General features: G+C 46.6%; 1 protein-coding gene across 1 annotated transcript; it reads right to left on the bottom strand.

Moving 5' to 3' along the window:
- Window positions 1-2,943: 2,943 nt before the first annotated feature.
- On the bottom strand, window positions 2,944-12,402 carry DHCR24 (24-dehydrocholesterol reductase). The gene is made up of 9 exons (XM_084211116.1): window positions 12,094-12,402; window positions 10,805-10,960; window positions 10,255-10,360; window positions 9,884-10,002; window positions 9,526-9,789; window positions 8,744-8,887; window positions 7,608-7,805; window positions 6,667-6,845; window positions 2,944-5,123 (listed from the first exon to the last, which is right to left on the bottom strand). Exons 1-9 carry the CDS (start codon window positions 12,349-12,351, stop codon window positions 4,970-4,972), a joined length of 1,578 nt encoding a protein of 525 aa, XP_084067242.1. The 5' UTR covers window positions 12,352-12,402; the 3' UTR covers window positions 2,944-4,969.
- Window positions 12,403-21,610: the final 9,208 nt, after the last annotated feature.

Genomic DNA, 21,610 nt, shown 5'->3' with positions numbered 1-21,610 from the left:
TGGGGTAGCTTTTCTGACCTCCCAGACTGTCTGTGCCCGCTGGGAAGCAGCTCCTTGCACAGGGACTCTTTGCGCAGGATGGTCCAGGACACCCAGCTCCAGCTGGGGGCAGCCTGGGGTGGAAGCACAGGATGTGCTGAGCACCCAGCAGTGTTGTGGTGTTGTGGGTCCCAGGATGAGGTGAGAGATTAGAATTGACTCCAAGTTCTCAGAAGGCTGATTTATTATTTTATGATATTATAGTAAAAGAAAATGATATACTAAAACTATACTAAAGAAAGAGAAAAGAGACATCAGAAGGTTAGACAAGAATGAATAATAAAAACCCGTGACAGACTCAGAGAGTCTGACAAAGCTGTCTGTGATTGGCCATTAATTAAAAGCAATTCACGTGCTGGGTAAACAGTTCTCCAAATCACATTCCAGAGGAGCAAAACATGGAGAAGCTGCAGCTTCTCATCTTTCCAGGAGAAGAAATCCTGGTGAAGGGATCTTTTACAAAATATCATGGTGATACAGCAGGGAGCACATGCTGCCCACAGGCAGGTGAGCCTGGCAGGAGCTCAGCAGTGCCCACAGTGCCTCTGCCTGCATCCTCAGGCCTTTGCCCTTTTCAAGGGATGCTTGGACAACCCTTGCCATTAGTTTTGCTCTGTTTCACCTGCAAGCAAGCGGATGCACTTAATGGATGAGGGCAGCAGGGTTTGAGTCCTTTTAGGTGCCAGGAGCTCCTTGTATCCTCAAAAAAAGCCATACTCTGCTGCTTAAAAGCCAGTTTTTCCTCTAGCAGCATCAGCAGCACATTGCAGAGCCAGTGCAGGTAGGAGCCCTTCCCTCAGTACCCATTCCTGGAGCTGTATTCATCTTGGCAGCTTCCCCATGGAGAACCAGAACAAAGCCTAAAGGGCTCAAAGCAGACAGAGAAAGCTTTAGTCTGAAATAGTCCACCTTGGCTAGAGATGATCAGCAGGAATCCACATGGCTGCTCTCCTTTATCCAGCTGAGTGAGGAACAGGCAGCCTGAAAGAGGTCAAGACATCTTGGTAATTGGTGGGGAACGTTCAGATTACACTTGAGTGGGGAGGTTGTGACACTGCTGCCCTTCACTGCAGCTGGCAGGAGGGGACTGGTGAGTGAGCTCAAGCCTGCAGGGATAATCAACTCTTTATGGCCTGCTATGGCCAGAGCTGCTCCTGGAGGAGACTGGTGGGGCTCTCCCTGGGTACTGTGTCCTCCTCCCCCTCCTGCACGGTTGACTCCCTTTGGCAAAGATGTGCCACTGTTGTTGTATCACTTGCTGAGGTGAGTGGCTGTGGTGCTGGCACACTGAGCCTGCTCCTCAGCAGCTTTCTCAAACTGCGGGAACCTCAGGAGCAGCCAGGAGCCTGCCATTCACATGACAGTGGCTGATAGCAGCTGGGGAGGCCCAGGAGCAAAGGACAAGAGAGACAAACTGCTGGAATTTCCCTAGGATAGGTAGGGATGACACAGAGGAGTCCCTGTCCTCTCTCTGCCTGGCTGAACAGAGACTTAAAGGAGGGGGCAATGACACTGCAATTGAGCAGTAATTAACTATTTTCAACTGTGACTTTAGAGAAATTACATACACAAGAAGAGGATGCCGGATCCTGCACATGCTCCCAAGGAAGGTGTGATGGCACACACAGCTCACTCATGGTTAAACACATCCTTTCAAACTCTGCTACTACCTAGAGGAGTTGCACATACCTGTTCTGGGTGGTGTTACCACACCTGAGTAGCACCAGGTCCACCGCAACTCCACAGAGAAGTGGGTCTGAAAAAGTGTTACCATAGCAAAGATGAGCAGGGAATGAAACCCTGGAGGCAGTGGAGAAAGTGAGATGGGCAGAAAATGTCAGTAGCAACAAAAGCTGGCCATAAAAATGTTCCAGGAGCATGTTGTTCTCCTAGAGTTAAGTTTATTAGGTCTTGTACAAGTGTTTAGACCAGACAGGAATAATTAAATCTAGGTGTAATTACATGTTGGTATGGCTGATTATGTATGCTAATTAAGCTGCAATTATCATTTGGTGGGGGGAGATAATGGAACACAGGTAAAACTGCAGCGATTTAAGGAAATCCTGGCTATTGTTCCAAAGGAGGAGGTCTCTGAAGGGAAATGCCTGAGCAGTGATGTGGGTGAGGGAGGGTACAGAAATGCTGCTGGGGCCACAAAGGAGGGTTGTGCAACGCAGCCTGAGCCAAGGCCAGCACGGAAGGGTTTTGGCACCTGAACTGCAGCTTCAGCAGGGCTGAGGCACTTGGCAGCCTGGCTTTCTCCCTGGGAAAAGAGCAGTGTGCACCCTGGGAGAAAGTGCACCAGCTGCGAGCAGGGAGGGGCAGGAGCACCTCCCAGTGAGCCTACAGAGCTCCATGAAGAGATTTATCAAGGAGACAGAAGAGGTGGGTGTGAACCTCCTCAGGCTGAAGAGTGCACTGAGTCTGGACTCACTTTTGGCTGCTCATTCAAGGCAGGGATTAGATTTATTAGCATGAAATGAGAAGAATTACCCATTGTCAATGGGTAGCACCTAAATGCAAAATGGGAATTTGTCCTCCTTGGACAAAATGTCACGGGGAAAGAAGGAAGTGGTGTGTGTAAAACATCGGGACAATTGGCATCATGAAGCTGTGTGGAGCTAGTGGGGCATAAGTGAAGGGTTAAAGGCTCAGCTATGAGGTATTTCTTTTATTGCAGGTGTGTCTTGGGGAAAAGATAAGTGAAGGTTCACAGACTTCAGAAACATTCCTGCAAACATCACCTCCCACCACCTCCTCATACTGCCCTGAGTGTCTCACCCAGACTTTTCTCTGTAATCAGTGGCCATGTGTAATGACACAAGAAGCAGAGAGAAATGATAAACAGCTGCTGAAAAGCAAGCAAGCACTCATTAAAAGACACCCCTTGGAACAGTACGCCGGCCAGAGCTTTATTTTCAACAGCCCATACAACCAAAAACCAAGAGCAATAGCAATGGTGTGTGTGTGCATGTGTGTGACTGATACAGTGCAGTACCCCATCACAGCATACAAAGTTTGCCAATAAATTAAGGACTGAAAAAACAAAACACAGTGCATACCTAAAGATCATCAGTACATAAGTGAAACACAGCCTAAGTAGAAGTATTTGCATATCCTCTAGCTGTTTCAACATTGCCCTTTCAAAGCTAACCAAACCATTCTTGCTCTGTGCAGGCTATACAAGCACTGGGCTAATCGTAGCTTCACCCCAGGGACAATTCCCTCGTAGGGGCAGGAAGGCAGGTCACACCCTGAGAATCAACACTTGCCTTCCTGTGTACCCCTGGTGCAGCCAGGAGGCGTGGCAGGCACTCCTGGATCACTGACACAGCCCCAGGGCCCGGGCAGCACTGAGGACACTCTGCACTGGCTGTGTCTCCCCATGGAATGCTGCCCCTGTGCAGGATTTGAGGGGGCACCTTACTTGCATCACTGAGTTACAGCCCAAGCTTATTCCTGCTACTGCTTTATCATTGGTTTCATCTGGACCTTAAACATCCATCTATCAATAAATAAAATCATTGGTTTAGCACGCATAATAAAATTACACCTCCCACTGGTAACTGTTTGAGAAGTTCTCCATGTTACCCCCTACACAAGCCTCAATAAAATTACTTTATTTTCCATCAGGCTCAGTAAGGTTTCAAGTAACAATTTTCAGTACTGCTTGGACAAGACACAGGCTTGGTTTGGAACCCTGATTCTGGCTACAGGGTCAAAACATCTCCACACTTCTACACTCAAGTGTATCAAGTCCACGACTGTGCCATTTTCACCTGCGAGCAGCAGAAGAGGGAACTAACAGTACTTGCTGTTATTTCCTCCCCAGGTGACTGAAACAGTCCTTTTACAAAGCCTATCAACCTAACCCAGCTAAAATGAAAAGCAAAAATGTCACTCAAGTCTGAACCAAAGCCTGTGTGTAACAAGATTCACATCAACAGTTCTTATCCACAGCCACTTGCTCTAACAAAACTCCTATAAATGCAGCCTTGACTTCCTTCCTTCTCCCACAGGCCAGGACAGAACAATCTGAGATGAGCCATATCTTCCTCCAACTGAGTACTTATAAGGCACTAAAATTAAGCCACAACCAAACAACCCCAAAAAACACAAACCCAAAAGAAACCCAAACAAACTGACCCACATAGAAATTAAAATTTGGCTATATGAAATAGCAGCAATTTTTTTTTTCAGTGGTCTAAGCCAGAACATTGATACTTTGGGGCAAAAAAACACCAATGCACTGTTGGCCAACTACAAAACACCTAAAAAAACCTACATCCATTCGCACTTCATAATCAAAATCAGTACAAATCTGATAGGCACAAGTAAAAAGCATCTTCTTCACACCTCAGTGCTCAGTTTTCCAGCAGAAGCCAGGCCTGGGGAGCTCAGCTGCCCTGCAGGACACGGTGAGCAGCCCAGCACCACCGTCGTGCAGCTGGAGGAGGATGGAGTAGGGATGAGCTACTGCAGAGCTGCTCCAGGACACTGACTGGAGGCAAATGTTTTTAACAACATGATTAATTAGACAATGTGTTCAGCTTTGGCACCTATTTCTGAGCCCTCCCTCCTGTTTTTCAGAAGTCATGTTAAATATAGCTGGTGTAACTCCAGTGTCTTCATTCATTCCCGTTATTTTTCTTCTGCCTGGAAATAGGTGAACTCACCTATGTCACTACATTAGATACAAAGGCTAGCACTTCAGATTTCTTAAAAACAATCACTCTGAGTTTGGAAAACTGGTTTTAAAACATACGAAGAAATACTAAACATAAATGTGTAAAGCAGGAATTCATACCTTTAAACATCAATAAGAATGAGCTTATTTGGAGAGCAATAAAGCTTTTTTTTTTTTAAGGATATACTGACTAGCTATAGGTAAATTCCTCTTTCCCTGATTGCTTGGTGAGCTTAGCCAGGCTCAGTGCCTTGCAGCCTTGCAGATTTTGTCATACACTTCTGGAAAGGCATCCTTGCAATTCATCTCCTCCCTCAGCTTGTGGTACAACGAGCCATCAAACATATCCCAGAACTCCTCACGGGTCATGTAACAATCTGCATACAGCATCTGGAAACTGGAGAGAGGGGAAAAAGAAGAGACAGAGATTCAGTGTTAATGGAGCCACAGGATTTGATATAGAATATTAAAAAAAATTCAGTAAAAGTTATGAACAGCAAATACTTAAAACAAAAACATCAACAATGCTTTTTAAAAACAAGCAAATACATAGCTCACATGGATTATGCTGGGACACACAGACAATTGTGTTTTGTGGATTTAGTCTTTTTTTCTGCCTATTTTCTTAGGACCCATGTAGGTACAGTTATAGAATCTCATATTTGTCTGCATTACAATATCCATTCAAGACAGATGTAACAACACATTCTTTGACTTTTTCATTTCTCTGGACATTAAGAACAGAACTAAGAAGGCAAAATGAGACCAGGCCAAGAAGATAAATTCATAGTGTAAACAAAGCATGGTGAAACAAAGGTCCATTTACAAATTAAATCCTTCTTCAGCTGTGGACTCTTCCTCACTCCTACAGTGTGCTCTCTAAGCTGCATCAGAGTACAGCAGCAAAACACAACCTAACATAGAAGCTCTATTGTTTTGTGTGATTACAAAACTGGAAGATTAAGCATTTACCCATTGTTCATTTCCCAGTGACAGGTAGAAAACAGACCAAACTTTGTTAGTGAAGAGCTTTAAATTAAAATCTTAATTTCAAGTTAATGAAAAAAAAAAAAGCTTAAAATTAACTTTGGATTGCTTTGTTCTCTGGCAAATCACTTCTTGCAGCTCAAAGTCATTTGCAGTCCCCAAATCATCTCAAAGCAGCCTTGCCATTATTGCTCAGCCACATGGGACATGATCACTGTTAGACTGAGAAGTAGGTCAAAATAGAAATGGGGATAAATTAGACTGATGGTGTAAAAATACCATGTAGTTGCTTTTTGTTCCTGAGAAACCAGCCTGTGGCTGCTTCTCCACTGACACCGCTCCAGCAAATTAGGCTGGCTCGAGTCTGTGACAGATGGTGGGCACATGCCTCACGCCCACTGTGGTCCTGTGCAACCAGAACCCAGGCAGGGAAAAGGAAGCTCTGGAGCACAAGTTTTGAGGGAGGAAAGAGCCACCAACACACAGGGACTGACTGCAGGGACAGCCAAGGCTGCCCCCTGGGCAAGGACATCCTGGTGCAAGGACGGGGCAGAGCAGCTCCATGATGCTGTAAGGACTGCAGGGAGAACAGTCCCAAGGGCAGGCAGGGAAGCTGTCCAAACTTTTGGGATTCCTGAATGATGTATTCCAAGGATGCATTTTGTAGCAGCAGACTGTACTCAAGGTGACCTGAACTCACCCAGATCCCAACTACACCACAATGACTTCAGCCAGTGTGTCCTTTTGTTTGGTTGGTTATGCAATCAAATAATAAAGTGAAATCATATTTAAAAATCACCAAAATTAGAAACTTAAATTAGTTTTCAATTATTGTGGTGGTTAAATTAATGCAGTATTAAATATTAAAGTTCTGTGGGATAAATAACTGTAATTAAACAACATGGGTGTGAATTATATGACATTATTACTATTCTGAGGAGTGGGGTCCTTACCCGTGCACACTTCTTACAAACTTTTCCATCTGCCTCATTGAGGCCCTGGCTTCAAACTGTTTGCTTTTGGGCTCTCCATAAGCTCCAATATCCACATAGAGTTCAGCTTCATTTCCTTTGGGATGGACCATACCAGGATTGTTGGGCAATATGAAAGGACATAACCAAATAGGGTACACCTGCAGGGGCAGGAAACACTTTTATCACTTATTCTTTAACACAATCATCCTTTAAGGTCTTTAATAAATGTGACAAAATGAACAGTTAAGAGAACTTTCTCCCAATCTTGGACTGAAACTTTTGCTTTCAGCTTTTCCTTCTCAGCTGTCCTGGTGTTGTTTTTAGCTGCACTTTCTAATGAGCATAACACAAATAGATTGAAAATGTCCTCCTAGAATTACATCTCCTCCCTTTAAATATTTGAAATTAAAAGGGAAAAAAACCAAAACCCAAACACCCACAAATAAAGCACCCCTGATCTCAAAGCAACAACTGAATAAACATTCTGAGCAAAAAGAGAAGGAAGTGTTTTCTTTTCCAGGTCAGTTCAAAATTGAAATTATCTAAATTGAAATTCTACACTAACTAAAATAAATTCAGAAATAAAAGCAAGAAAGGGAAATGAAGCTCCACAGTTGGTGTTTAGTGAGACCACCAATCATTTTAGGTGAAGATCAGTTCAAATTTTAGTAAGTGATAAAATCTTTTAGAAATGTCAGCTTCTACCAAAGCTTGAATCTTTTATTTAATGCTTCTGTTTTTCAGAAAGCTGTGTTTATTTCTGCTGCAGCCTTGCATCATGGACTCACAAAGCACAGCACTCCCCAGGACACAATAATGACCTTTTGCACAAGCAGGATATTATGTCTTAACATCAACAGTCACAGTTCTTATCACAAACAACCCAAGATTTGCTGAGTTCTAAGGAGAGCAGTTCTTACATTAAGGTCAACGTGGAAGGTCTGGATTGATTTTTCAAGGCTCTTCATTGGCACCAGCATGTCCTGCACAACGTGGTGCTGCTCATACAGCTTCCTAATGGCTTCTCCTTGGGTGAGCTTCAGCAGAGAGATTTTTGGGGGCACCATCCAGCCAAACAGGTAACGGAACACGGGGTTATTGCCAAAAGGAATGATATCCTTCAAGGGGGAAAGAAAAAAAAGAGACTGACTGAAGAATGTGTAAGTGGACCAAAAGAACACTTCAGAGCCCTCAGGGCAATATTAAGCCAGATTTTCAATAAATTTAATTGGTGATACTTTGCTGAAGTACTAAAACACAAATTAGCAAATTAGAGGAGCCTGGACTGCACTTGGCTATAGAGCCTTGCCCCGAGCCTCCTCTGGTTACCACTGATTTTCAGTTGTATGAATCCCAACATACCCAGCCCCAAATAACTTCAGAAAATAAAGAGAGCAACAGGCTATTATCTTGCAACAGCCAAGGGAGGAGTGCAAAAGGAGCTAACTTTACAGAAGTTTTGCAAGAATAGCCAAATTTCTCAATAGCATTTTAAAGCTGTAAAATTTTAATTACCACCTGCAGAGCCAACTGCCTTTTACCTTCTGCAGGAGCTGAAAGGATCTAGTACCTTACTCCCGAGATTCAAAATGTAGTAACAGGAATATTTCAGAATGTCAAATCAAGTTTTGTGTAACTACACATGACAATAAACACATTTATGGAATTATGTAATCAGGTAATTACTTAGAATTACTTTAGGTGGGGCAGTTTTTTAGCCAGAATTTCACATTCATCTTTTTCCCACCATCTGAATTTGGAAATTGCTCAGTAGGTACAAAAATTTAATGCTGAAATACATACTTAAGGTCTAAATTCAGAAAAGCACTAAACCAAAAATTAGGAGTTTCTGGTACAACACCTTATATGTCAAGAAGTGCCTTTGGATTTGCTGCACTCAAATGCAGGACGTGCAAATTTGCCATAAACTTTGCCATTTTTTTCTGCCATTAAAGAAAGCAGTTGCTGCCAAGGGGAAGAAGGTACATTGTACCTACACTGGAAAGGGGCAGAGTACTTTCCTGCAGATACATTTGAATTTTGGAACTGGTCTTACCTGGAGCTCCCAGAAGATACTGCGAGTATGTCTGTGGTAATAATGTCTGGAAGGAATGTACTCCACTCCAGTCCTGTCAGCTTTCAAATACTTCTCCACATGCTTAAAGAACCATGGCTTGTAGTAATTGCCAATTCTGTTTATCTACAAGAAAACAAGAATTCATCAGGTAAGTTACACCTTACCAGGCAATAGAGTATGTCCCCAGATTCCTTTCCTGGGAGGAATCTGTGTTATATCCTCTGGATAAGACTGTCACAAGACATCTAGGATGCCTTCACTCCACCTGCAAGGCTCCTTCTTACCTTTCTTGCCATTAAGGTTTAAGTAAGGCTTCCCACTGACAAGCTGTTTAAGAACCCATGAATGTGACAGAACTGAATTCCTAAAATGCCAATCTCTAAACCCATCATTAATCCAAAATTTCACATGGCAGAGAGGAAACATCCAGGTGGAGGGTTGCACGAACACTTAGCATGACTTTCCTGGGCATGCCCCTGATGTGTTTTTATTAATATTAACAGCATTAAAAGCTTGCTAGGAACAGAGTTACTCTGAATAACTGCAGTTCAATGCTCTTTTGTTCATTCTATGAGAAAAGATCCTTCTCTTCCTCCTCAAAAGAAATCAGTGGGTCATTTCTCACCAATAAAAGAGATTTAGAGAACACATTCTGTCATAGTAGGAATTAAAATAGTCTGATGGACTGATCCAATTTTAGTACAGCTTCAGTTAGACTTAGGGAGTATTTTTTTTATTGTGAGTAACTTCCTTTTAGTTACCTTGCTTTGCTCAGCTTCATCAGTCAAGACTCCTGTCATGATGACTGCTTCATCCAAGGAATACATAAGTCCTTCCACAAAACTATTCTCCTTTTTCTTAGACTCTTCAGTGAACTTCTCACAAATCTTCTGCAGTCCTCTTACTGGCTCATAATGTATTTTGACATATTTCTTGGCAGGAACCATTTTTATTTCTGCTGCAACCAGGAAACCCAGAGTACCACAAGACCAAGGCACTGCATAAAATAGGTCTGAGTTTTCAGTCTGCAAAAAGTATGTATGTCATACTAAATCATATATCCACACCAATAACTGTCAATGACATTGTAAATGATAGCAAAGTAACATTTTGTCTTACTGGTGAACATCTCACAAGGCTTCCATCAGCAAGAACAAGTTCATAGGCCACACAGGTGTGCTGAAAAAGTCCATAGATATGGGATGAAGACTCAATGCCAGTTCCCATGATCAGGCCACCTTATCAAGAGAGCACACAACAAATCAAATGAAACACACTCCAAAATGTGGGTGATTTATGAGAGCAAACCTTCACTTTATAAGCTCTTTTAAGATTATATATATATATTTAAAAAAGTGCTTATAACATAAATACCACAAAGAACATAAGGCTCAACAGAGTATTTCTAGAACCTTTAAAACAATGCAATTAAAAAACCCCAAGGGAAGTGCAGCAAAATCAGTGAGTCTCTTGTCATCAGCAATCCTTACCTACTGTGAGATCATCAAGCTCTGGTACCACAGGAATAGTCCAGCCCATGGGATTCAGGTATGCAGTCAGCTGGCCCATGGACACCAAAGGCTCCACACGAACAACCTAAAAAAGCAAAAAAACCCCAAAAAAACCACCCCAAGTTCTCAGCAAACATAAATTAAGAGTTCAGCATTAATGATGACAAAATATGGCTAACTGGATACACCTCCATCTGTTATCAGAACTCAGAGACTCACTTTCCTAAGAGAGCTACTAAAAATAGTGGGAACTGTTTAGTGATTCCTCCTCTGCCTCAACATCTTGTTGCTCAGTGCCCAAACCCATAAATCAATCTGGTCTTTTAGACTTCAGCACATAAAAGCCAAGCAATTCCATATGCTGGGTTTTTCAGATGGAACAATCCAAGCCCACACTGCAAACCCTTGAAATGTGAGAGGTCTGCTACAAAATTTTGCTCTTTGGGGAATCTAATCCCTTCAGCTCGGAGTATTGTGAAGAAAACTATTAAATCCATTAGAGTGAATGCTTTGTGGTGGGATTTGTTACCTGTCTTTCAATGTCTACTTCCAGAACATCCATTAAATTGATCATGATGTTCTTGTGAGTCTTCTTGTACTTGCCAACACGGAGTGACACTGTCAGCCAGCCAGGCCGGCCCGTGCACATGTACCTCTTGCTGCCTTCCTTCTTCCATTCCCGCACCTGCAAGGGCAACAACTGTCACAGCAGGGATGCTTTGGAAGCAGATCTCTGAACTTCTAAATAAAGTATAACCAGAGTGGGATAGTTATGTAGAGGACCCACTTCTAATATCCTGCAGCTCTGGGGTTTTCTTTTGGGGGACGGATTCAGGAAGATAACAAGACACTAACAGAGTTTAAAAATCCCCTCCTCTAAGGGAGGTATTATTGCTGTTATAATCTTAGTTCTAATCCAAAACACACAAAAAGTGGTTTGAGCCTCCAGATGACCAGGCAAAGACAGAGAACCTCATGTAATGGAATCAACCTTAAACAACCTGGTCTAGTGGAAGATGCCCCTGCCCATGGCAGGTGGGGTTGGAACGAGATGATTTTTAAGGTCCCTTTCCAACCCAAAGCCTCCTAGGATTCTACAAAAAGTTGAGAAGGAAAATGTGTAAGCCATATATATGAGCCACGAATTCTGCAAAGCCACAGTGGTTAACACCCAGAGAACAAACAACTGCATTTTCTTCAAAGCTGAGTTGCTACTACAGCTGGTAAAAAAACCCCAGCCAACAACCCCAACCCCTCCGAGAATAATTCCATGCACATGAATAACCCATCTGCATCCGCGATGTGAGAGACAAGGCAGGAAACAGAAGCGGACGTGACAGAATTACCACGAACACCAGAGAGCACAAAATCACCACAGACATCTGCATTTCTGGGCGGAGGAAAAGTTTAATCTGGCCACGGAGCAGCTCCTGGAGCCGGCGGTGCCGAGCAGCAGGGTGTGAGCGGGAGCAGAACACGCTCTGAGCCCGCGGTTCAGACACCGATGTGCCCATGTTGCACACACGTGTGTCCCTGAGCCTGCTGCCCGGCCCGGCTCTCAGCACAGCAGCAGCCGCAGGGACGGAGTTCCGCAGGAGTTCCAGCGGGACAGGAGCCCTGCAGGCGGCTGAAAGCCCCGCTGGCGTTTGTTCCCTCGCTTTTCCCCGCTCGGGCAGGACTTTACCCCGGGGGCGGAATGGCGGGGTGAGGGGGGAGGACAGAGAGCGGGACAGGGATGACAGAGAGCGGGACAGGGACACGCCGTCCCCTCGCAAAGCCGCGGTACCCCCGGGGTTCCGAGGTCCGGCCAAGCCTCACCTGCTCCTGGATGTGCCGGACGCGCTGGGCGTGCTGCCGCGGGGCGCTGTGGAGGCGCCACACGGCCCATGCGCGCAGCTGGTAGTAGATGTCGAAGAGGATGGAGAGCGGCATGAGGAAGAAGCAGACGAAGACCCAGCGGTGGTGCACCAGCACGGCCTCCAGCCCGCGGTGCCGCACCCATAGCAGCAGGAGCAGCAGCCCCGCGCCCACCGACCACAGCGCCGACATGACGCCCACCGCCCGCTCGCGCTCCATCACGGCCGCGCTCCCTTATGGGACCCCGCCATGCCGCGCCCGCCGCTCGCGCGCTCGCCGCCCGCGCCACGCCCCTCCGCCCCCATTGGCCGAGACGTGAGGCGAGGGGAGGGGGACGGCCAATCGGAGAGCTCCGCGGAGATCGGACCAGGCGCTGAGGGCGCCGATTGGCTGCGCGCGGCCGGCCCCGCGCTCCCCCTCATCGCCGCGGCCACCGGGCCCCCCCCCGTGGCGGGGGTGTCACCGCCTGGGGACTGAGGGGGACTCGACTGAGACCCCGGGCAGGGCTGGGAATGGGGACCGGACAGGGTCAGACCCCCGGGCAGGGCTGGGGATGGGGACCGGGATAGGGTCAGATCCCCGGGCAGGGCTGGGGATGGGGACCGGGACAGGGTCAGACCCCCGGGAAGGGCTGGGAATGGGAACTGGACAGGGTCAGACCCCCGGGAAGGGCTGGGAATGGGGACCGGGACAGGGTCAGACCCTCGGGGACCGGCCAGGGTCAGACCCCAGTAAGGGCTGGGGGAGCCGGATCAGACCCCCGGGAAGCTCTAGACGCTGGTCCGAGACAGGGGCTGGGTGGGATAGAGGGCAGAGGACAAGGGCTGAGGCAGAGGGGACTCCCCGGTCAGGGCGGGCACGGGCCGTGGTGTGCTGTGGTGACCAGTGTCCCCTGAGCAAGGGATGCGCCCTGGGGCCTTTGGGTTGGGGTCTGGAGCAAAGCACCTCCGCATACCTCACCTGTGCACCCCTCTGGTGTTGTAGGCACAACAACCCAGCAGTGCAGGTGTCTCCAAAGTGCCCTGTGGTTCCATTTCTAGAGGAAAGAAGGGGACACGTCCCTCCATAACACGGCTTGCTCTCTAAAACCCTGGCAGAAAACTCCTATCCATGATGGAACCACGTGACAGAAGATAAATAAAGTCTGTGAGAAAGATGAAGCTTTGTTTTTTGAAGTTAAAATCCCTCAAAGGGATGTGCTGCTTGAGAGGATGGTGACAGAGGTCCAGTGACGGCCCCGGGAGGTTCTGGCACAGGCAGTGCTGTCAGACACCCTGGAATGGCAAAGGCTGAGTTCAGAGAGGAACACGGACTCCAGGTGTTCCATGCGGACACAGCCGTGGTGATGTCACACAAGGGCCAGCAGGAGAAATGCCGACCTTGTCCTTCAGATGATTGACGGCTGGGAGATGGAAGCTTCAGGCAGGGAAGGATCAAGGTTCAGAGCTCAGCTGTGGCAGGCCAGCCACACCTTTCAGCCCTCTTCAGACACATGGAAGGCTTTGAAGCCCACTTCAGGATTTCATGGAGCCATTCACAGAATGGTTTGGGTTGGATGTACCTTAAAGATCACCTAGTCCCAGCCCTTTGGCCATGGGCAGAGCCACCTTCCTTTAGAACAGTTTGCTCAGGTCCCCATGCAACGTGGCCTGGAACAATTCCAGGGATGGAAATTCTAGCACGCTGCTTTTTTGGGGTTTGTCCCACTGCTTTTATGGAAGGACTAGACTGAGACTTCACAGCTCTCATATTTGGAAAGGGTCTCCTAATTTCCAGACTAAATTTATTTATAGCCAAATTATATTTGTTGCACTTGTGCCTAGTCTGCTCACTTGCTCTTCTTATGTCTGAGCTGATTGATGTTATCTGCTTTTATTTATCAGTTCATCTGCTGACGGAAATTATTCATGCAAAAGAAGGTTCCCATGCTCTAAGAGAGGTTATTTTAACCTCTCTGAAGGACCTAAATAATTATTCCTGATCTGAATGTGATCAAGCTCTGGGCTTATTGAATAACAGCAGCATGTATTCATAAGGGGATATTTATGCCTTCAGTGTAAATACTATTTTGAAATTGTTTTTCTGAAGAACCATTACGAGTGCTTATAATGTTTTTCATGTTTTGCTCTTGTTTTTGTAAGGCCCCAGGCAACAAGAAGGGGGTAGGTGAGCTCAAAGATTGTGATGTGAATCTCCTTTAAAGCAGAGGAGTGAACCACATTCAGATTATGGCCAAATTGCTCATGTAGGTACTGATGCCAGGCATAGAAAACACAGGAAGGAGAAGGGGATGAGGGAAGGGGAGATAGATATTAGAAATGCTGCTGGTTTTCAATTCTAGTTATTCTATTTATTTGGACAAAACATCATCCAACGATCTAGGCATAGGAAGACATCATCTGCAAATCTGGTTGGAAGAGCTAAGGTTCTCTTGGTAGCTTGGTGAGATTAAAACTCTTGGTTTTTTCAATTAAATTAACATTTTAAGTGTGTTTGAGCTGTTAGTGCTTCTTAAAAAAGCAGTCCTTTTCCCTTCCTCTCCTCCCTGCCTCCCTCTCCTGCCATCCCATCCGCCCACTCATGCTGTTCTGGGCATGCTGTGCAGCACAAGTGCTTCTGCTGTCACTCAGTAAAACAGGTTGGAGAACTGATCTGACTGAAGAATTAAACATTTTCTTTTCAAATCAGTTTTTTTTTCCCCTGCCTGGATCAGCTCCCTCCTGTTGGAGCTCACCCCGCACACACTTGTGGCTCTGGGAGCAGAGCAGGGCCCTGGCACTGACCATGCCAGAGCTCCCCGTCCTCCTGGGACAGCTCAGCCCTGCCAGCCCTGCACAGGACTGTGCTCCTCACCCTGCAGGGCTTGCTGGTGACCGTGCAAAGGCTTTTGGATAAAAGAGGCAGCTGTTTGTCCAAGGAGACAGGGAGAAGGGACACAGAGTCATGAAACACAGAATTGTTTTGGCTGGAAAAGCCGTCTCAGATCATCAAGTCCAACTGTTCCCCCAGCACTGCCAAGGCCACCACCCCCAGTGCCACATCCACACGGCTTTTAAACCCCTCTAGGGATGATAATTCCACCACTGCCATGGGCAGCCTGTTCCAGTGTTTGATAACTCTGTATGTGAAGAAATTGTTCCTGATGTGCAATCCAAACCTCCCTGGCACAACTTGAGGCTGCTTCCTCTTGTCCTGTCCCCTATTCCCAGGGAGGAGATCCCGACCCCCACCTGGCTCCAGCCTCATTTCAGGGAGTTGTAGAGACTGAAAAGGTCCCCTCTGAGCCTCCTTCTCTCCAGGCTGAGCCCCACCACTCCCTCAACCTCAGACTTTTCCCTGCTCCAGCCCTTTTCCCAGCTCTGCTGCCCTTCTCTGAACACTCCTCAGCCCCTCAATGTCTTCCTTGTCATGAGAGGCCCCGAAATGCACACAAGATTCCAGGTGTGGCTTCATCAGCACCAAGATCAGGGGGACAATGCCTGCCCTGGTCCTGCTGGCCACACTGCATGGTCATAACATACAGATCGTTTGAGCTGCACACAAAAGTAGGCTGAGGAGTTCTGTTTCCATAAGAAAAATACCAAGAGGCCTTCAGTAGCACCAAAGGAAGGCATTGAAAAGCATTAAAAAGCCCATTTTTTCTCTCAAACTGTCACAACCCTGGTACTGACTGCCACAGAGCCACTGCTGAGAAGCACCAGGACGTTGAAAGGATAGGCATTTAATAGGAATAGTTATGAAAATAATAAAGAATTTGGGGAAGACTGCAAGCCTGCTTAAACCCGTAAAGAAACCAGCCGGTGGTTCCTCGGGGTTAGGAGTCAGCTGCCTTCGATTTTCCTGCGTGTTAGTTTGGTGCAAAGCTTGTTTGAAACGGGAGCTTTCTGAGGGTAGGAGGGAGGTGGTGCTCAAACTGCTTGTGAGAAGCTCCCTCTGCTGAGAAATCCAAAGTATGTTCAGTCACCCTGAAGGAAAAGCCTGCAGGGGAACCTGGTGTCCCTATGTTTACCTGGTGGTGCTCAATTGACCAGCTTCCAGATGGGTTTTTTTGGAAAGGTATTTATCAATGGCATACACATTGCCCAGGACCTATTTCTGAGGTTTCACAGCTGTTTCATGTGAGGGAGTGGAGGTGTGTGCTGGCTTGAAGAGGAGGAGGGCAGAGGGTTTGGTACAGCAGCTGTAGCTGGAGTGGCCTTTGGGAAATTGGTCAAAAAGGGAAAATGCATTTTTAGTTACTTTAGAAACTTCCAGATAGCTCTCAGGGGAAGTGAGATACCAACTGAAGGCTTAAGCAAAGTTAGATTGGTGAGGCTGTTTTAGGTGTAGGTGGACCTAATGTGGAAGGACTTGTTTAACATCTGTGGTGGGGAAAGCTCTCCATGTGTATTGGTGCACCCTAAGCACACTTGGGGTGACTTTGCTCTTTTTTCCTTGCCTTCCTCTGTCCTCTCAAGGCTGCAGCCACCCTGTTCACACTGGGAAGGGCTTCACCAAGAGAAGGAATATCTGGTGCTGCAGGAATCAAGGATACCTGGGCTGTGTCCCTTGTGCTCTGATAGCAATCATATCACAAGGCTCCACTCCCCTGGTAATGAATTATTGTAGGTGGGACCCATCACAACCTTGGGGGAAGCAGATGCAGAGTGTGAGGTGAAATTGAGAGTACTGATGATAGCAGAGTGTGTCCTATCCTTCAGTGGCTGTGCTCTGCATCAGGAGGCAAGGTCAGCTGCTGGTCAGCACGTTCACAGAGCCACCAAAAAAACCCCCAGTGCTGCAGAATGTACCAGAGCTTTCGTGTATTCTCTGTGATGTGCATTAAATCCAGCTTTACAATTGCCTCTGAAGGGATACCCTGTCTGGGATTTATAAAGAGAATCACTTGTCAAAACAGAGAGCCAGACTGGGAAAGGAATTCAGCCCTCCCTTCACTGTCACCAGGATAGTGTCCTCTGTGGCAGAAACGAAATGGCTGTGGCACGGCAGTGGGTGTGGAGAGCTGGTTATGAGGAACTTGGGGTTCAAACTGCAGGCTGAAGGAGGTCACACTCCTCTGGGTGAGCAGTGGGGACAGCGAGCTCATGGCAACCATCAGTTGGCTTTACAGCCCTGAGAGTGAGAAGTGGATGAAGAAACTGTGATGCTCCCATCTCCTTCTGTTGGTGAGATCCTGGGCATCAGAAACTGTGCTGGGCATCAGAAACCAGCTGCAGTCACTGAAAGGCAATAAATGCATTACTGCAGACTGATGGCACAATGGGCACAAGTGCCAGTGGCTTCCAGGATGCTCAGGGAGAACTTTGCCATGAAGGCAGTTGTGAACCACAGCTGGTGGGGAGTGACTGCAGGGTACCCTCTCCCCACACTTGCCTCTGGAATCTTGCTTGGAATGGCAAACGCTGTGGGAACATGCAGGAATCATTTGGTGATGGTGAAGGCTTGCCAATGTCACCTGAGGAAACACTGCAAGTTGTTTTTCTGTACAGGCCAAGTTTTTCTCCCATTTTCAGCTCCCAGCAAACCTGCCTGTGTGTTTAGCCTCCCAGTACCAGATGTAGTTGCAGGCCCTTTTCCTCCAAGTAAAGCTAAGGCTTGCCCTGCCTTGGCTGTGGCCATTCTCTCTGTCTGGTGCTGTCACTCTGTCACCTGTCTGCTTTCATTTATATCAACATTTAAAAAATTTCATGGGTCCACTCCCAGATGATGTAAACTGATAAAACTCCAGGCCATGCTCCAAAAACATCAGTGTAACTGTAGGTTCTGGCCCCTTGGGTTTACTTACTGATGCCAAAGAAAAATAGAAAAGCTGTGAGCAAAGCAAAAAAAAAAAAAAAAAAGGAAAGGGATGGCTGGAAAAAAAAAAGAGTTTAAGATGTTGGTTATATAAGAGTTGTATAGCTGTTAAAGTCACCTAGAATATCCTTTTAATAAACGAAGAAATCGCAGCCAGATAAGTTAATAATTAAGGGTGACAAAAATATACCATTGTTCCAATAATAAGGAACTGTATTGGTCTTACTGAAGATAAATGGAGGCGTATTTAACGTGCTTCAGTGCTATGCTGATAGACTACAAATGTCCTTTTTTTTCACTAGAAAACTCAGTACAAAATCAGGTCGAAAGCTGATTGCCAGTGTTTGTTCCCTCCGTGTTGCTCGGCTCCTTTCAACAGCAGATGTGCCTTGGAAGCGACTCCCACGTGTGTGGAACTGAGCAGAAGGAAGCTGGAGGCTCTGAGAGGAGGTTCCTGCCCCTTTCTGTGGAGAAGAACAAGATGTGCTCCCATGTGTGGATCATCTCATGGAGATACAGAACAATTTTCAGGCTGAGGACTGGATAAATTGACCGGTCCTCAGCTCTGCAAATCAGTGTCTGGAAAAGGTGTCTGCGTGGAGGGTGATGAGGATGTGATTGCTCAGTTTCCTTTAATACAGGGAATTTCTGTAGAATCCAGCTTGGCAGACTTGGTTGGAGCCATACCTAGTAAAGTGAGACAGCAATCTCAGCACTTTCTGACACAACCCAACCCAAATTTTTTCATACTTCCAGTAAGCATCAAAATATGATCGCTGCAGCACCCTGTCCATGGGGAAGAGTGGCCTTTAAATACCCACTCAGAGAAACCCTGAGACTCACAAATAAATCTGAGAATGGGTAAATGCCCTGATCCTGCCCCCAGCTCATGGTAAACTTCCAAGCCCCTCGTGTGCTGAGCTGCAGACTCAGCTGCTTTCTATCTCCTCCTGCCCTCTCCATCCTTGGCAAGGCCCTTTTTTGTTTTTTACAGAATGCTTAAGGAAAACATTGAGAAATCAGGCAGCAATAAACCACTATCATCCCAGAGCAGTTAATTGCCATTATCTATGGGATCAGCCCAGAGCCTGTAATAAGCTCTGAACTTTTATTGCACTGAGGTGTCTGCTTACATCCAGGCTAATGAAGGTTATGGAGCTGGGATGGATTTCCCTCATGCTGGAACTGGCAGAGTGAATCAGGGCAGGAGAGTTTCATCCCTCTGTGAGGCAACCAAGAGCTGACACTTCTCTGGCACAGCAGAAATGCCAGGGGAGGGAAACCACACCTTTTCAAGTCAGATAAGTAGCCAAAGAAAAGTGCAGGATGCTGTTTGGGGAGCAAGATTAACTCTCTGGATCCTGGGTGACTTCCCAGAGAAGTGGAGCAGGGAAGCCTGTGTTCTCCCCGTGGGATGGCAGGTCTGTGTCTCAGGGATGCTGCTCATGGGTGCTTTCTGTGAGGTCCTGTTGCACTCTGAGGTGCTGATCTAAGTCATCTGCAGATGGTAAATTGAGACCTTTCTTTTCAGTCTGAAGGTAGCTAACTTGGGCAATGTCTTCCAGCTGTTTCTTCACATGCATCTTTGCAAATGCCTCTTACTCAGATTCACATCCCCCTCGTTCTTCCAAGTCAGTACTGAGTCAGTTTTTCTCTTACAGACCGAGGGAAGAGATGGGAGCAGCCTGCTCATAAACCTCCATAGGAGAAATCTCCTGCCAGTGCTGTTCCTTTCAGGCAGAAATCAGGAGAACATCAGGAGTGGGGTCTCCTCAGAGCCTCACACCACAGAGCTAACCAGAGTGCGAGGCAAATTCCCCACTGAGGGAGCTGTGGCACTGGAGATGAGTGTTGGTATCCTCTGACTCTCTTAATGCCATTTCAGAGAAGCTGCAGCCTGTTATTTCCCAAACTCACCTCCTGTCATTTCTTGCAGAGTTTCAAATTGTCTTCAGTTACCTAGAAACCCGTGTAAGGAGATGTAAATGCTCTGGGTTAAAGCGAGGCAAGGTGTGCGGGCAGAAACCACAGAGCTCTTGCTGGGTCAACAGCTGATGTTGCAGATGAGCTGTGAAGAAAGCAGACAGGCTTTTGGGCACAGCAGGGCACCAAAGGCATCCCAGGTGAGTGTTTCACTGAATTAGAGGGGAATTCCTTACAGGTGTCTTGTACAGACCCTTTGTGTCACTGTGCATGCGAGTGTGCCTATGCTACACCAAGTGTCCTGGGAATGCTGCTCCCTGGATTCTGAAGAACTTTAGATTTGGAGAGAAGTTAGGCCTGTAGGTAAGTTACTCTTGTGGAATAGTAAATCCTCTATGAATCCTTTTCGGTATTGTTTGGCTTGACTGACAGCATAAGTTAAATCTGTTAGGTTTATGTGCTGTTAAGTTTAAATGCTGTTTATTGAAGAGCTGTTGTGCCTTTTGGATGTATTCCTTTTTATCCTCCTCTCCTTTTGTCTCCCCCTCCCCAGCCCAGACTTCACAAAGATAATGTTGTGTTTCTATCAGTTTGGATTGATTGACATTGGATTTTTTATTTGCTTTTTTTTTTCTCTGTGCTTTAACCATTAATAGAGTGAACCTTGTCAACAAACTTTGTTGTGCTGTCGCCTTTATATTAAATCTGTTTTTGCTAATACCTTAGCTGGTTATTCTTTGAGATACCTTGAAACCCTCCTCCTCTCAGCCATTCCTTGTGTCTCTCCCCAGGCTGTCATGCTTCCAACAAAATGTTTGCAAGTTTTGCTGGCAGCATTTTAGCCCTCAGCCACCTCCCAGCACAGCACACTGATGTGAACAAGTGCTTGTGGGCAGCCCGATGCCAAGGCAGGCAGCTGGATAATGCAGGGGCACTGGAAAAGGAAAACAGCTGTGGAACATCTGGGACAGATGTGTGTTGGACACTAAGGGCTTCACATGTGGTGACAAGCAGAAGAGCTAGATGGCTGCTCCACCCTTTTCCTCTAAAATTTGTAATTAATGCTGCTTTGAGCTTCTCTTTTGCATTTTTGTGCTGAAAAATAAACAAAGCCCAACCCATTCCCTGCTCCCTGGAGAGCTCTGTAATAGCTGCATGCAGCAGAGACACAAAGAAGCGCTGGCTCTTGGGGATGTCAGCATAGCTGTGGTCCATGAGTTCACTGGGAAGCAAATTTAGCCAGTTTTGTGTTTAATCAAAATTCTTTCTGCTTCTTTGAACAACAACATTTGGAATCAAGGATACACAGGAGCTTCAAGCTCAGATATCCAATGGGTGGAGTGAAGCAAGCTGCTGCTGTGCTTCAGCAGCCAGGGGATGTCTCCCCTAGCTCCCTCTGCTCAGGTGTGATAGATGTGACTGACATCAGGCTTGACTGAGGAGCCTACAGGGCTGGAAATCAATGTTTGCTCACTGCAGCTCACACTCCAGCAGAGCTGCAGCAGCTGTGGCATGTAAAACACGCTGCATGGTGGGTTACCCACGTGTAACACAGCCCTGCTGCCTCTTCATGGAGAAAGAAAGAAGCTCAGACACGGGGCTTACCTGAGGCAAAAATCTCCAGGAGCTGAGGAAAAGTTTTGTCGGAGTAAAGGCTGAGCTGAGGCATCAGGATTTACCTCTTTTCTTCCCCCACCCCTTTTTGGGCAAATCTCAAATCCTTTGCAGATTTTGTTGGAAAGCCCCTAGGAAGCTCCTT

This window comes from Fringilla coelebs (assembly GCF_963513975.1).
Source record: "Fringilla coelebs genome assembly, chromosome: 9".
NCBI lineage: Eukaryota > Metazoa > Chordata > Aves > Passeriformes > Fringillidae > Fringilla > Fringilla coelebs.
Note: the sequence above shows the minus strand (reverse complement) of the source record. Positions and strands in the feature narration are given on the sequence as shown.

Coding starts and splice junctions, on each gene's coding strand:
- DHCR24 (XM_084211116.1), bottom strand. CDS start 12,351: ATGGAGCGCGAGCGGGCGGTGGGCGTCATGTCGGCGCTGTGGTCGGTG. Junction 10,961..12,093: donor TCCGGCACATCCAGGAGCAG/GTGAGGCTTGGC, acceptor TTGCCCTTGCAG/GTGCGGGAATGGAAGAAGGA. Junction 10,003..10,254: donor GCTTGATGATCTCACAGTAG/GTAAGGATTGCT, acceptor TCTCTTGATAAG/GTGGCCTGATCATGGGAACT.